The sequence below is a fragment of the Spermophilus citellus genome (assembly GCF_964194105.1).
Source record: "Spermophilus citellus genome assembly, chromosome: 7".
NCBI lineage: Eukaryota > Metazoa > Chordata > Mammalia > Rodentia > Sciuridae > Spermophilus > Spermophilus citellus.
The window spans coordinates 26,045,103-26,059,720 of record NC_138188.1 but is presented as its reverse complement, the minus strand read 5'-3'; the positions used below and the strand labels follow the sequence as shown (position 1 = coordinate 26,059,720).

At 39.0% G+C, this 14,618-nt stretch overlaps 1 protein-coding gene across 1 annotated transcript in view; it reads right to left on the bottom strand.

Moving 5' to 3' along the window:
* Nucleotides 1–9,767, bottom strand: part of RBM5 (RNA binding motif protein 5) — a 31,581-nt gene extending 21,814 nt beyond the window's left edge. The window contains exons 1-4 of the mRNA XM_081300996.1: nt 9,676–9,767; nt 8,313–8,381; nt 5,921–6,086; nt 4,942–5,097 (exon numbers count right to left, since the gene is read on the bottom strand). Of these exons, the coding sequence (XP_081157122.1) occupies nt 4,942–5,097; nt 5,921–6,086; nt 8,313–8,329 (339 nt within the window). The 5' untranslated portion in view covers nt 8,330–8,381; nt 9,676–9,767. The remainder of the gene's footprint in view (nt 1–4,941; nt 5,098–5,920; nt 6,087–8,312; nt 8,382–9,675) is intronic.
* Between the last annotated feature and the right edge of the window lie 4,851 nt (nt 9,768–14,618).

Here is a 14,618-nt window from a genome sequence, read left to right as displayed (position 1 = left end):
CCCCCCAAAAGGCATGATAAAAAATGTATTCGTTTCTTCATCAATTATGTAATACTTCTAGGAAAAATTTGGTCAAATTGGGGAAACTGAGATTCTCTCTCAATGGTCCCTACTTTCCAGTTAGACAAAGCCATCAGGGTTACAGTTAATCAATTTTCATTATCCACAGGTTCCAATTTATGAATTTACCTACACACTAAAATCTGTAACCCCAAATCAATACTTGGAACATAAAACTCCAGTAGATATTTGTGTGTGTGCACAGATGAATGAAAAATCTGAGTTGCCCAAGCTCATGTCCCCAACTGACATCTGGAATACTTTCTCCTGTTTGAAACACATTTCTTTTCTTTTTTTTTTTTTTTTGTGGTGCTGGGGACTAAACCTAGGGCCTTGTGCATTTGAGGCAGGGACTCTAGCAACTGAGCTATATCCCCAGTCCCTGTTTGAAAACATTTCTAACGCAATATTTTTCATATATATATATATATGTATATGTATATGTATATATATATATATTTTAAATTTTTTTGTTATTTTGCTGTTTAAAATGGTTCCAAGAGCTAGGCATGGTGGCGCACACTGTAATCCCAGGAGGCTGAAGAAAAAGGGTCGTGAGTTCAAAGCCAGCCTCAGCAATGGCAAGGTGTTAAGCAAATCAGTGAGACCCTGTCTGTAAATAAAATACAAAATAGGCTGGGGATGTGGCTCAGTGGTTGAGTGCCCCTGAGTTCAATCCCCGGTAATAATAATAATAATAATAATAATAATGGCTGGGGTTGTGGCTCAGTGGTAGAGCACTTGCTTCACATGCCTGGAGCACTGGGTTCGATCCTCCTCAGTACCACATAAATAAATAAATAAATAAATAAATAATAATAGCTTGGGGATATGGCTCAGTGGTAAAGTACCTCTGGGTATAATTCCCAGTACCAAAAACAAAACAATACACAAACAAAAAGTCCAACAACAAAAAAACAGTACCAGCAACAGAAAAACAAGTTTCCAACTGAGTGTGTGGTACATGACTATAATCCTAGCTGAGGGCAGTAGGATCAAAAACATTCCAGACTAGAGATGCAGCTCCGGGGTAAAGTGCCCCTGGATTTGATCCTTATTATCCCCACCCCTCAAACAAGTTTCCAAACTGACGGGGTGACAAAAAAACGTGACCCCCCACCCCCGCTTATAAGAACCTTTTATTTCCCCTAGGAGCAATGGTTCATATTTGTGGTGACTTTATGAAACATAATAACCAAGAATAAGGGGGATCAACTGTATCTATTTTCTCAAACTAAAGTGCTATGCTAAGCTACCATAAGACTTAGTTTCATATTTAGTAACAGAGTAAGTAAAAAGAGTCAGTCACCAGAGTAAAATAGTTACTATAAAAATGTCCATTCCTAACATGTATAGTAACATAGTAATCAAAGACAGATATTCTTAAGAGTTTGCATATTGCCAGGTGAAGGGGGCTACATTAAAAAGGGAAACAGAGGGCTGGGGATGTGGCTCAAGCGGTAGCGCGCTCGCCTGGCATGCGTGCGGCCCGGGTTCGATCCTCAGCACCACATACAAAGATGTTGTGTCCACCGAAAACTAAAAAATAAATATTAAAAAAAAAATTATCTCTAAAAAAAAAAAAAAAAGGGGGGAAACAGAAAGACATACAGGATATACTAAAGTTCAGGAGACTAAATAATTTTTCTAATGAAATTTATGTATCATTATTTGGAAAGGAAATACAACTAAAGAACATTTGTTGATTTTTCACTAAGATTTTACATTGGGAACACAGAGTGAATGACATAAAGCAGATATATAATATATCTATATAAATATAATATATAAATATTATATATATAAACAGTTTAAAGAACTAGAACCAACAATGACAACTTCCGTCTAAAGCATCTAAAAATGTGGGGGTAAAGACTATGCTGGACACAGTGGGGCAAGCCTGTATTCCGAAGAGATTCAGGAGGCTAAGGCAAGTTCACAAGTTCAAAGTGAGCCTGGGAAAGATAGCAAGATCCTGTCTCAAAATGAAATTTTAAAAAATGGAGATGTTGTTCAGTGGTAGACTACTTGCCTGGCTTGCATGAAGCCCTGGGTTCCATCCTCTGTACTGGGGAAAAACAAAATCCCTACCATCCCAACAAATATCAAGATACCAATTAGCTCAAGAATATTGTGGAATATTTGTGAACCTGAGAAATTCTATTTTGAAAACCAACCTTCGGGGGAGAAAGGGCTGGAGCCAGAGCAGCTACTTTGGATTTGGCTATCAGAGACAGCTATCAGATGAACATTTGAGCTAAGATCTATGGATCAGAATGGAGTTTCCAAAAATACTTCCAATTGATTATATCTCCGTAAAGTTCCTTTTGGGGACCTCCCATAAGGCAAAGCTAAAGTGTTGTTGTCAGAGATGATGCAGAGATGAACTCAGCAATTTTAACTTCAATTCTAACCTGTTCTTAAGGATGGACATTAAACACAAAAACAGGAGAAAACATTTTCAATATATATGACAAGGAATTCCTACACATCAATTAAAGAAGGAAAACAATGAAAAATTGGGTAAATAATAATAACAATTCACAAAAAGGAAAATAAAATTCAGGGAGCCAATAAGTATAAGAGAAAATGAAAGTTAAGGCCAGGCATTATGGTGTATGCCTGTAATCCCCTGGCTCTGGAGGCTGGGACAGGAAGATTGCAAATTCAAAGCCAGCCTCAGCAATGGTGAGGTGCTGTGCAACTCAGTGAAACCCTGTCTCTATATAAAATACAAAACAGGGGATGTGGCTCAGTTGCTGAGTGACCCAAGGTTCAATCCCTTGGGTCACTCAGCAACTGAAAAGAAAGAAAGGGAAAAAAAACAAAAATGCAGGTTAAAACTACAAGATAACATCTGGGCACAGAGGTAGTGGACACCTATAATCCCAACTTGGGAGGCTGAGGCAGGAGGATCCCAAGTTCAAGGTCAATCTCTGTAAGGTGGTGAGGCCTTAAGCAACTCAGAAAGATCCTATCTCAAAATAAATAAGGGTGGGAGATATAGCTCAGAGGTGAAGTGTCCCTTTGGGATAAATCCCCAGCATCTAAACACCAACCTTCTTATGGAAGCCATTTCTGTTTGCCTAAAGAAGTCTGAAATATATAGTTATTCTACTCCTGTCTTGTTATCAGTGGGACAGCCCTAAGTAGCAAAGACATTGATTGTTACCCCTATGGTATCAACTTCCTTTTGTAGGCTCCTAGGGGTCATACATGACCAATCAGCAAGCCTTCCTAAATAAACTTCTGAAGGATTCCTTGTATCCCCTTCACTACATCCTCATTAGCTTCTCAAGTTTACTTATATATTTTTCTTGGTACAAGGGATTAAACCCAAAAGTATTTTACCACTGAGATACATCCCCAGTTCTTTTTATATTTTATTTTAAGGTAGGGTCTCAATAAATTGCTGAGGCTGGCCTGAAACTTATTTTCCTCCTGCCTCAGCCTCCTGAGTTGCTGGGATTACAGGTGTGCCGCCACCATGCCTGGCCCACTCTCTTTTTCTTTCTAAAAGGGTCTCACTATGTTGCCCAAGCAGGCTGGCTTTTGAGTTCCTGGGCTCAAGTCATCCACCCCTGATAGCCTCCTAGAGGACTGTACCAGTACATCCAGTAACAAAACTTTTCTAGTCTTCATTGTCACCATCATGTGTTAAGCTTAGCTATTCATCCATGAAGATAGGATTCATGCTCTGCATCAGTGTGACATCTAACACAGCACACAGAGTTTAGCAGGTATACAGTAGTTCATAAATAATGGAATAACTACTCACTGTTAGTTAGCTAAAATATTTGGTCTCACAGTCATTATAATCATTACTACCAGTGTTTAGAAACTAAAGTTGTGTAAATCCAATGTTTACCTTCAGCTTTGCCTAAAATTCAATTAAACATTAGTTAGCATATTACTTTGATTACTCTAGGACAACAGGTACTAACACATTTACTTCTTTTTAAAAACATGTTTCCAAACCTTTAACGAACTGCACCTGGAACAGAGAGATGACTGGTTTACACACAGTCAGATCTACTATCTTATGGTAGAAATGAGACATACATGCTGATAGCCACAGTATAGGTACTACATGAAAAGCCACAAGCATAGAGCCTTGGGAAAAGTGTAAGAAGAAGAAATTCTGTCTGGTAGATCAGAAATGGATTCACATAAAGGAGTCTCCAAGCAGCAAAAGTCACACTGGTAGAATAATGGAAGCAGGTAGTAGATATGGCTGAAAGAAAGAGTGAGGCCAGAGATACCGTTGGAAATCAAACAATGTCAAGCACATGAAGGCCCTTCATTGTCCTGAGGAATGAGCCACGCAATGAATCTTCCTTTTCAACAGGTTTCTCTGAGATTTCAAATGGATAGTATAATTTTTATCAAATCAAAAGGTAGCCATATTATGGAGAAAGTTGATTTTACTGATATATCCTCACCTAATAAATAATAAATCAACTCAATAAAAATGTATTGACTACTTTCCAAGAGCTAATGAAGGAATAAGAGCTGATTCTTATATTTAAGGCACTCCTAAAAACTCTACACAGAGCTTCAAAGCCTAAAAATAATGAGTAATTTACTTTTGTCCATTCTATAGATGGAAATATATTTCATTAGCTAAGATATTAGTTTAAGATAAAACAGTAATGGGATAATAATGGTAGAAGCTCAAAGTCTGTTGTGCCTACTAGACTACTCATTAAAACTGTGGGTTCTGGGCTGGGGTTGTAACTCAGCGGTAGAGTGCTCACCTAGCACGTGTGAGGCCCTGGGTTCGATCCTCAGCACCACATAAATAAGTAAATAAAATAAAGGCATTTTGTCCAACTACTCCTAAAAAATATTAAAAAAAAAAAAATTGTGGGTTCTTCTTACATCGCTCTCTGTTATGGTGATGGGAAGGCCACGCAGCATGATGGTCTTGCTCTCCCTTTCATCGCTGATGTCATGCCTATAGTCATGCTCGCCATAGTCACCATCCGAATGGTAGCCGTCTTCTGATCGGTCACTGTTCCTTCTTTCACGCTCTCTCTGATTCACAGAAAAATAAAATTACAATTATAATCACCCTGCACTCACCTTTTAATCTGGTCCTCTACTCACAGAATTTGATCTTAAAAAGAAGTTAAAAATGATAAGAAGAGTATTCCATGTTTTCTAGAACAGTGACAATCATTTATTTAGTTCAGGAAAAATGATTACACACAATGATGTAAACACAATGAAATTGTTATACTATGAAAATTAAATGGATACAAAAAGTGGAAGGGAGGAAAAAGTATAAAACTACATCAGCATAATTACTTCCTTTTTTAAAAAATTTTTTTAGTTGTAGGTTGACACAATGCCTTTCTTTTTAACCCCAACCCATCATGATTACTTCTAAACAAAGCTATATATTCATATCACAACTTGTCTCACTTTTAAAATGGGAATAATGGGCTGGAGTTGTAGCTCAGTGGTATAGCGCTTGCCTGACACGTGTAAAGCCCTAGGTCCGATCCTCAGCATCACATATAAATAAATAAAAAAGATCCATTAGCAACTAAAAAAGTATTTTTTTAAAAAAAGGGGGAAATAACACCTACTTTGTAGGGTTTACAGTTTAAACGAGTCCATGAAATCAAGTGCTCAAAATACACGTGAATCCTATGTAAACAAACATTGGTTATTATTTCTATTACTATAAGGCTCAAGTTGTATTTGAGGGTTATAGTTGCATCAAATACATTTCAGAATAGAAAGTTTGACTGTAATACTCAAGAGAAATTTTTACACTTGGAATACTTTTCAAGAATGCTGCAAGAATTATTCATAATTCTAAAAATTCCATAAATAGTTGCTGGTCACTCACCTCTGGACTGTCATAGTCTCGGTAGTCATCATATCTGTCACCCCTGCGGTCATCACTAGATCTTTTGTAATCTGAGTCCCTCCGTCTGCTTCTGGATTCACGCTCATCACGGTCATCTCTGTCTATGATGGAACCATATCTTCCACTACGCTCTGTTCTACTCACTCTGCCAGAAAAAGTAATTTACTTTTAATCTTAATTTTATACCTTCAGAAACAATAAACACAGAGAGATCAGTTTATAAGATACATCCAAATAATTTAATGTATTTCTTTAAATTTGTTACCAAATTCAAATTTATAAAGATAACCACTGAGAATATCTACATCCTAAAACGTAAAGATAATTTTCAGGAACTTATACAAAATCATAAGATATAGCTATCAATTGTTTAGGCTGAATTTTTCAAAGAATACATACTAGCTCATCTACTCTTTTTTTTTTTTTTAAAGAGAGAGACATAGAGGAGAGAGAAAGAGAAATTTTAATATTTATTTTTTAGTTTTTGGCGGACACAACATCTTTGTTTGTATGTGGTGTTGAGGATCGAACCCGGGCTGCATGCATGCCAGGCAAGTGTGCTACCGCTTGAGCCACATCTCCAGCCCCCATCTACTCTTAAGGTACCACACCTACTAGGAAATAGGTAATCAATAACTTAGATGAGTTAAGTTAGCTCCCCCTCCCCCAAAATCAAGTTTTTAACCAAGTAGTTCACCTGTACACATAACAGGATGATTTACTCAAAACTAGTACTCTTGAGAACATTTATTTCTTATAATATCTGGTTTATTTTTGGTTTCTTGGAGCCCTGAGCTTCATGGGAAAATATAAGAAGCAGCTTAAACCCATCTGATCACAGACAAAATAGTTTTCATAGTTATTTACCAGTTATATAAAATTACTACATAATCACAAGAGAAAGTCAAATCTTTTTTTTTTTTTTTTGGTACTGGGGATTGAACCCAGGTTACTCAATCACTGAGCCCCAGCCCGAAGTCAAATATTTAGAGGAATAATTTTGAAGTGAGTGTATAGTAGGGCACAGTGACACCTATAATCCCAGAAGCTTGGGAGACTTGAGTCAGTAAGATTGTAAATTTAAAGCCAGTCTCAGCAACTTAGCAAGGCCCTAAGCAACTCAGTGAGACTCTTATCTCTAAATAAGATATAAAAAAGGGCTGGGGGAGGAGGTGGGAAGGATGGTGGAATGAGATGGACATTATTACCCCATATACATACATGATTATACTATCGGTATATGATTCTGCACTATGTACAGCCAGAGGAAGGAGAAGTTGTGATCCATATATGTTCAATGTGTCAAAATGTATTCTACTGTCATGTATAACTAAGTAGAACAAATAAAAATAATAATAAAAAAAAAAAAGGGCTGGAGATGTGGTTCAGTGGTTAAGCATCAGAGTTCAATCCCTGGTACCAAAAAAAAAAAAAAGGGTAAGTAACGCAAACAAATCCCTTTAGAGCCGGGCATAGTGGCATGCACCTGTAATCCAAGCAGCTCAGGAAGCTAAAGCAGGAGGATCACAAGTTGAAAGGATCGCAAAGCCAGTCTCAGCAATTTAGCAAGGCCCTGAGCTACTTTTTGAGACCCCATCTCAAAAAATGAAAAAAGCAATAGAGATGTAGCTCAGTGGTTAACCATAGCAGGTTCAATCCCTGGTACCAAGAAAATAAACAAATCAAAACCAAATTTCTTTAGGCTGTCAATTTGATCTATCGCAGGGAATGGCCTCGATACGAAGAAGGCCTGTGACTGAATAAGGAAGTTTATGTATTTAAGTTAAATGGTCTGAGAGGGAGTACAGTTATTGACCCAGCAGTCAAATGCTCTCATTTTAATTCTTCAGCTCTTCTTTCCTTCATGCGACACATGATCCAAAGATTCTCAGCTCTATAAGTCTGGATCATCTTAATATTAGGGGGCAATAAATGAGAAACAGCATTTTCTGATGCTTGCCACAGCCAGGAACTAAGCATAATGTCAGATTCTATGATCTCCTGGCTTCTGAATGGGTGCTTGTCTACTCTTGGAACTCTCAGCGACCCATTCCATCCTAGTTTCCTTTACCTAATTATTACGCAAGCTTTCAAAGCTTCATCATATGAATACTTTCTCCAGAAAGCTTCTCTAGCTGTGTATACAGAAAAAAACATCATTTTTATGTATTTTAACAGGACCTTAAATTTCTTTTAAATAACATGCCTCTCACTAGGCAGTAGTTTGTGAGAGCAAGATCATGAAGGTGTTAATTAGCAATTCCTGGCACAAAACAGATGGTCAAATATTTGTTTGATAAATAAGCAGTTTTAAATAAACGGTGCAATCCTTACTGAAATATTATCACAGATATGTAATATAGTGACTTACCGTTTGTCTGAACCCATTGTTCCACTTAAGATCTAGCCCAAGGGTCCAAAAGGTTCAAATTTCCCCCCCTAGGAGACAAAAGAGATTAATTGCTGGAAAATTCAGAGATCACTTAAGCCAACTGCTCTACAAACTAGGTCACTACTGAAGTTGGGATTTCATCAAATCATTAACAGTGATTATCTAAGGTGAGGAAGGAGGAGGATCAACTGTCAACACTAAAATCATGCTAAATTGTTAAAAATGAACAGAATAGGAAGACGAAAAATACTATAAAATATTAAATTTCATAAGAAACTCATGAAGGGAAGCAAATAGAATACTCCTTGCCTGCTCCTACTTTAGGATTACAAAGCAAAAAGGGCAGAACTGCAATCAGCTCCTTGTATGCTGAACCAAAGCAACTCCAGTAGGGTAGCTGACTAACAAAACATTAATCAAGTGTCTTCATTAATATGAAAGTCAATATTAAATTCATGAAACATTAAATTAAAAATTCTGATGGAAAAATTCTCTTAGAAGCTGGAATGCTGATCTGAGTGAAATCAGATTTATGCATTTGTAACCCAAACCCGAATCGACTTAATCTCTCAGTGGCCAGTCCAGATTACCTCAGGCCACTGAGTATGAATACCCTGCCCACTCTCTGGCCCTCGGGCCGTAATACAGCACACAGCTGGACAGCATTCGATGTGTGAGAGGCCTGAGAAACCAGTTAGGGCCATCTCCAGTCCCGGGTCTAGGGAGGCACCTCTCAACGAACATTTGTTTAATAATAAATGAAAGAGTCATCTGAGGGAAACAAGTCCCGGGGAGGCTTAGCTAATGGGCCCTTCATCTCCCGGGCGGTGCCCGCACCCACCTCCACGGAGTGTCGCGGCCGAGATGGCGGCGGCACGGACCGAGTGATCGACTGGATGTCCGGCTTTCCCCATCACACACACCCCTCCCACTAAGTTCCTGCCCGGCAGATCGCTATCACAAAAAAGCTTTTTGGAGTGGGCGATCAGTTGTGGCTGCCAGACGATGGCGGCTAGCGACTGCCAGGGATCTCCCAAGGAATGCCCTCAGGACAGGCGATGGATTCACCGCTCCGTTGGGCAGGGGGTTAAGGAACATGTCCCTGCAAGGGAGAAACTGACAGCCCAAAAGAAACGGGCCGTAGGCTGAACTGCGGGCGACACCCTGAAACTGAGAGAGCAGGCGGCGAGGAGGGGCGCGGCCCTCCAACGCCTTGGGTACTTAACCTCCTGAAGAGACCCGGCTGGGGTTTAGCGGCGGCCCCTAGCAGCTGACAGGAAGGTTTAGGGGACGGCCTCAACCGCAAGAATCCCGAGTCGTTACGGACGGGCGCAGCACTCACCCCAAGGAGGGACCGCAGCAGTAGCAGTAGCGGTTCTGCGTCCCAGAACCTCTTGCAAGGATTCGGCCGCTCCACAAAATGGCGCCTCCGCCGACGGCCGTCTCCTACCCACAATACCTCGCGCCTATCCGCCCCCCGCACCCGTCACCCGCCTCTGCAGAGGCGTCCAATCCTCAAAAGCTCCCAGATGCGCAACGGCTGCCGGGAAATGTGGTCGCCCGGGCATCCTGTCACTAAGTCCTGTTAACTTCTTGCGTATTTCTCTTTATTGTAACACTGGACAGAATTGCCAATCTGCTTTTAAGGACCGGAATGAGAGCTTTTACGGCTTCTATTAGGCATAGTAATTGTTTGCCTTTCCTACAAGCGCCTGACACCATGGAAAACGCGTCTCATCTGTCAAAAGAAGGAATGTTGTCGATCATTGTCCTAGATTGTGCTAAATGCTTTTTTTTTTTTTGTCTTTATCATAAACTATGAGATGGCATTAAACCCATTTTTTCAGGTGAGGTAATTGAGGATTATGGAAATTGAGCTAATTCTTGTAGGCAGGTTTTCAATTTCATTCCATTGATATTCTTTAAAGCAAAGTCTCAGAAAAGTCACTTTCCAGAATTATTAAACTGACATGTCATAGTTAATATGGACAAAACCACTGTCTCCTTTACAAACTTCCTAGCTCTTACACCACAATTCTCCACTTTCCCTTGTTCAGGACAAAACCTTGTAGTAGTAGTAATCACCCATGACTTTTCTCATTTACTGGCACATAATCCATCTACAAATTCTGTAGAAGCTATCTTTAGAGTGTATTCAGAGTCCGTCCACTTCTGTCTCTACTGTTCTAGTCAAAGCCATCACTGTCCTTGTTTTACAAACCTAGTAGGTCATACAAGCTAATAATAGTGGTGGAACTGGGAATTGAACTAATTTAGTTTCAGAGAACATGCCCTTAACCACTAGAATGTGGAAGAGCACTTATGTCTGTTTAGTTTACTACAATATCCCTAGTGCCTCTACTGGTGCACACATGGTGCACAAGCAGTAAGCAATGAATGAACAAGTCAATCTGCTACCAAAGCATAATCTTTACAGCAGAAAGAAGCAAGGAACCCCTCATGGTTATACAAAATTACATACAAGAGGAAGTGAGGGGAAAGGGGGAAAAAAAACAAGGGGGAGAAATGAATTACAGTAGATAGGGTAGAGAGAGAAGATGGGAGGGGAGGGGATGGGGGATAGTAGAGGATAGGAAAGGCAGCAGAATACAACAGACACTAGTATAGCAATATGTAAAACAGTGGATGTGTAACCGATGTGATGCTGCAATCTGTATACGGGGTAAAAATGGGAGTTCATAACCCACTTGAATCAAAGTGTGAAATATGATATGTCAAGAACTATGTAATGTTTTGAACAACCAACAATAAAAATTAAAGAAAAAAAAAGAAGCAAGGAACTTTGGGAAATTCAAAAGAGGATATTTTGAACTCTGATGGCCTTTGAGATAGTTCCACCTCACTTGTATATATGTACTGTGTAAACACACACTTTATATATATATATACATATATATACATATATATACACATATATATACATTATATATATATATATATATAAAATCTCCAATATATAGTGTCCAATTTATGGGGGGAAGCACATATTTAAAATTTTAATCAACAGAAAAAAGTACATATATATGATCCATAGAAGGCACTTGAATACTGTATTTAATGAAATATTTACTTAAACATAGCCTGGGCATGGGGGCACGCACAGTAATCCCATAATCCCAGCAACTGGAGAGGTTGAGGCAGGAGGATTCAAGTTCAAGATCAGCCTCACCAACTTTGAGACCCTCTCTCAAAATAAAAAATAAAAAGGGCTAGGGATGAGGATGTTGCTTAGTAGTAAAGCACTCAGGTTCAATCCCTAGTTCCAAAACAAACACAATAGATGAGGTCATTGCAAACTCTACAATGAATGATGCAGATGTCAAGAACTGGGAACTCTCTAGACTTAATTGGCACTAGTGGCTGACTGCCTTGTCCCCAGAGTAGTTCCAACAAGCATTTTTTGTTGGAAGGGAGGTTTCTGGGAATTAAAACTAAGATAATTCCTTTTGTCAGAGGTGGGCTTTGATAAACTAGATATACAATCAAAATTTAACCCAGCATTTCTATGGAAAACACTGTAAATTTATTGAGTGCATACTGTGTTATCCAGGCCTTAGGGATATAGTAGTAAAGAAAGTTACCCAAGATCCCTACTCCAGCACTGACTAAAAGCCTTAGGGAATCTCTGAAGGACATCACAGGATGACACTTTTCACACCCTCATTCCTATTTTCATTAGTATCCAAGGTACTATTATTAAAATGTATTAAAAATTTCAGGCCTGATTTCCAAAATCTCCAATTGCAAAAATCAAGCCATTAAAGAAATTAAACAAACACCTTAGTAATGGGTCAAACTAGTCTGATATTGAGATTAAATATTTCCTTCAGGGAAGATGTTGCTATCACCAAACAAGGATTAAGTCCATGTCATATCATTCTGATAGCTTATTGTACTTCTCCCTTGAGGTGTTCATTGCATCAGTAACTACTCAGTATTCATTTTTACCAGTGGTCTGAATCCCATGGGCAGAGACCAATACTAGTCTTGTTATAAGCCCTAGTGGTAAGTAGACTAAGTTCTCAAAATTGATAATTTAATAACCAGATAGTGTCTCTACTGAGCAGTCAATAATTGGGGTTAATAACTTCATTCAATGGTGAAACATTTGATGTGTCCTAAAGCTTGTGTTCCCAGTTCAGTGGGGTAAGACAAGTTTAGAAGGAAAATCTGGTTTGGCCTATCCAGAATAAAACTGGACCAATTCCCAAAAAGGATTTTGACCAACACAGAATATTGAGATGCACCACAGATGAACCTGCAGACCACCAGTTTGACAAGAGGGCTCTGGGAGCACCACTGTTTAGGGTTGAAAGATTCAGATGTAATGTAGCACTGGTGATACCAAGTCCCAGAAACTGCAGTTCTCAATTCCTAAGCTAATGTTTTTATTTTTATTTTTTCCTTTTTAGAGGCTTACACAGATTTGTTATCAAATGTTAAGAGAAGTTACATGCCTGTAATCCCACCTGCTTTGGAGGCTGAGGCAAGGATTGTCAAATTTGAGGCAACCTGGGTAAGTAAGACCGTCTCAAATACAAAATTAAATTTTAAAAAGGGATGGAAATACCTCAGTGGTAGAGAGCTTGCATCTTATGTGTGAGGCCCTGGGTTTGATCCTCAATATGAGAGAGGGGAACATCTGGACACAGGATGGCAAACAATTTAATGGACATTTATAATTACTGTTGCTGGTAATGTTTTCTCCTTAGCATACAACCCCTTTTACTTCTCCCAGTCCTTACTGCCCAATCCCTACTTTTTATAATACAATTCACCTCTCCTTGGTCTTACTTTATGCATACAGATTATGCCCTCAGACCAAGCACTGACAAACTACAATTTCAGACCAACTATAGCCTGTGTCCTATTTTTTTAAACATTTTTTTTACTTATTTATTTTTTAGGTGTAGATGGACACAACACAATGCATTTATTTTTATGTGGTGCTGAGGATTGAACCTGGGTCCCGCCCATGCTAGGCGAGCGCTCTACCGCTGAGTCACAATCCCAGCCCCCTATCCTATTTTTATGAATAAAGAATAGTTATTATTGAATCATAGCCACACTTGTTTACATTGCTATGTCTGCTTTTCCCCTACAATATCAATGCTAAATAGTTGGCAGCAGAGATCATCTTATCCATTCAGCCTAAAGCAGTAAATCTCTGCTCTTTTGACAAAAATTATGTAGACTCCTGCCTTATACCATAAAAAATGCTCTTTAAAACTTTCAATTCGCCTAACATTTTTCCCCTGAGACATGTGCAAAGTACAATTCTTAGCACTATATTACCTTGAATAATTATTTTTAAGAGTTCTAACAGCTTCATTTGGTCTTTAAACTACAAAGATTTTTTTAGCTCACTTTTGAAGCAAACTTTTGTGAAATGGTATGATGGGAAATTTGAAAAGGATCTGGAAGACAGTAAATAACTCCTTGGCCACAAAGGAATGCCAGTATTTATTATGCCAAAGTTTGTGATCAGTGTCAAGCATCGAGTACCCAGCAGGTACTCAGAAAAAAAGCTATCATATTGCCTGTCCACTTCCTCATAACCACGAAGAAGTCAGAAAAAGACTTTTTTTTTTTTTGGTACCTGGAATTGAATCTAGGGGTGCTTTACCACACAGCTGCATCCCAGTCCTTTTGTTCCTTCCTTAATTTTGAGACAGGTACTTGTTAAGTTGCTGAGGATATCACTAAATTGTTGAGGCTGGCCTTGAGTTTGTAATCCTCCTGCTTCAGGCTCTCAAGTCCCTGGGATTTAGGCATGTACCACTGTGCTCAACAGAAGAGGACTTTCTTTTTAAATGCTGGGGATTGAACTGAGGACCTTGTTTCAAAGCTCTAATCAGCTGGGCGTGGTGGTACATGCCTATAATCCCAATGGCTCAGGAAGCTGAGGCAGGAGTTCAAAGCCAGCCTCAGCAAAAGCGAGGTGCTAGGCAACTCAGTGAGACCCTGTCTCTAAATAAAATACAAAAATAGGGCTGGGGATGTGGCTCAGTTGTAAGCCAACAAATGGAAGTGTGTTCTGACTTACCAGTTACCAAAAACCAATCAAACAAACAAACAACAACAACAACAAAAAAAACACCCAGAAATGAATAACTAAATGCTATTTTCACTGATTACAGAAAAAAAGTCTAGAAATCTGACAGCATTCACATAAGCTATTTGAAGGTCGTCACCACCTGCCCACTTACACTGATAGAAGGCAGCATTCCAGGGCTCACTGTAGCACTAGTTGCCATTTCAACA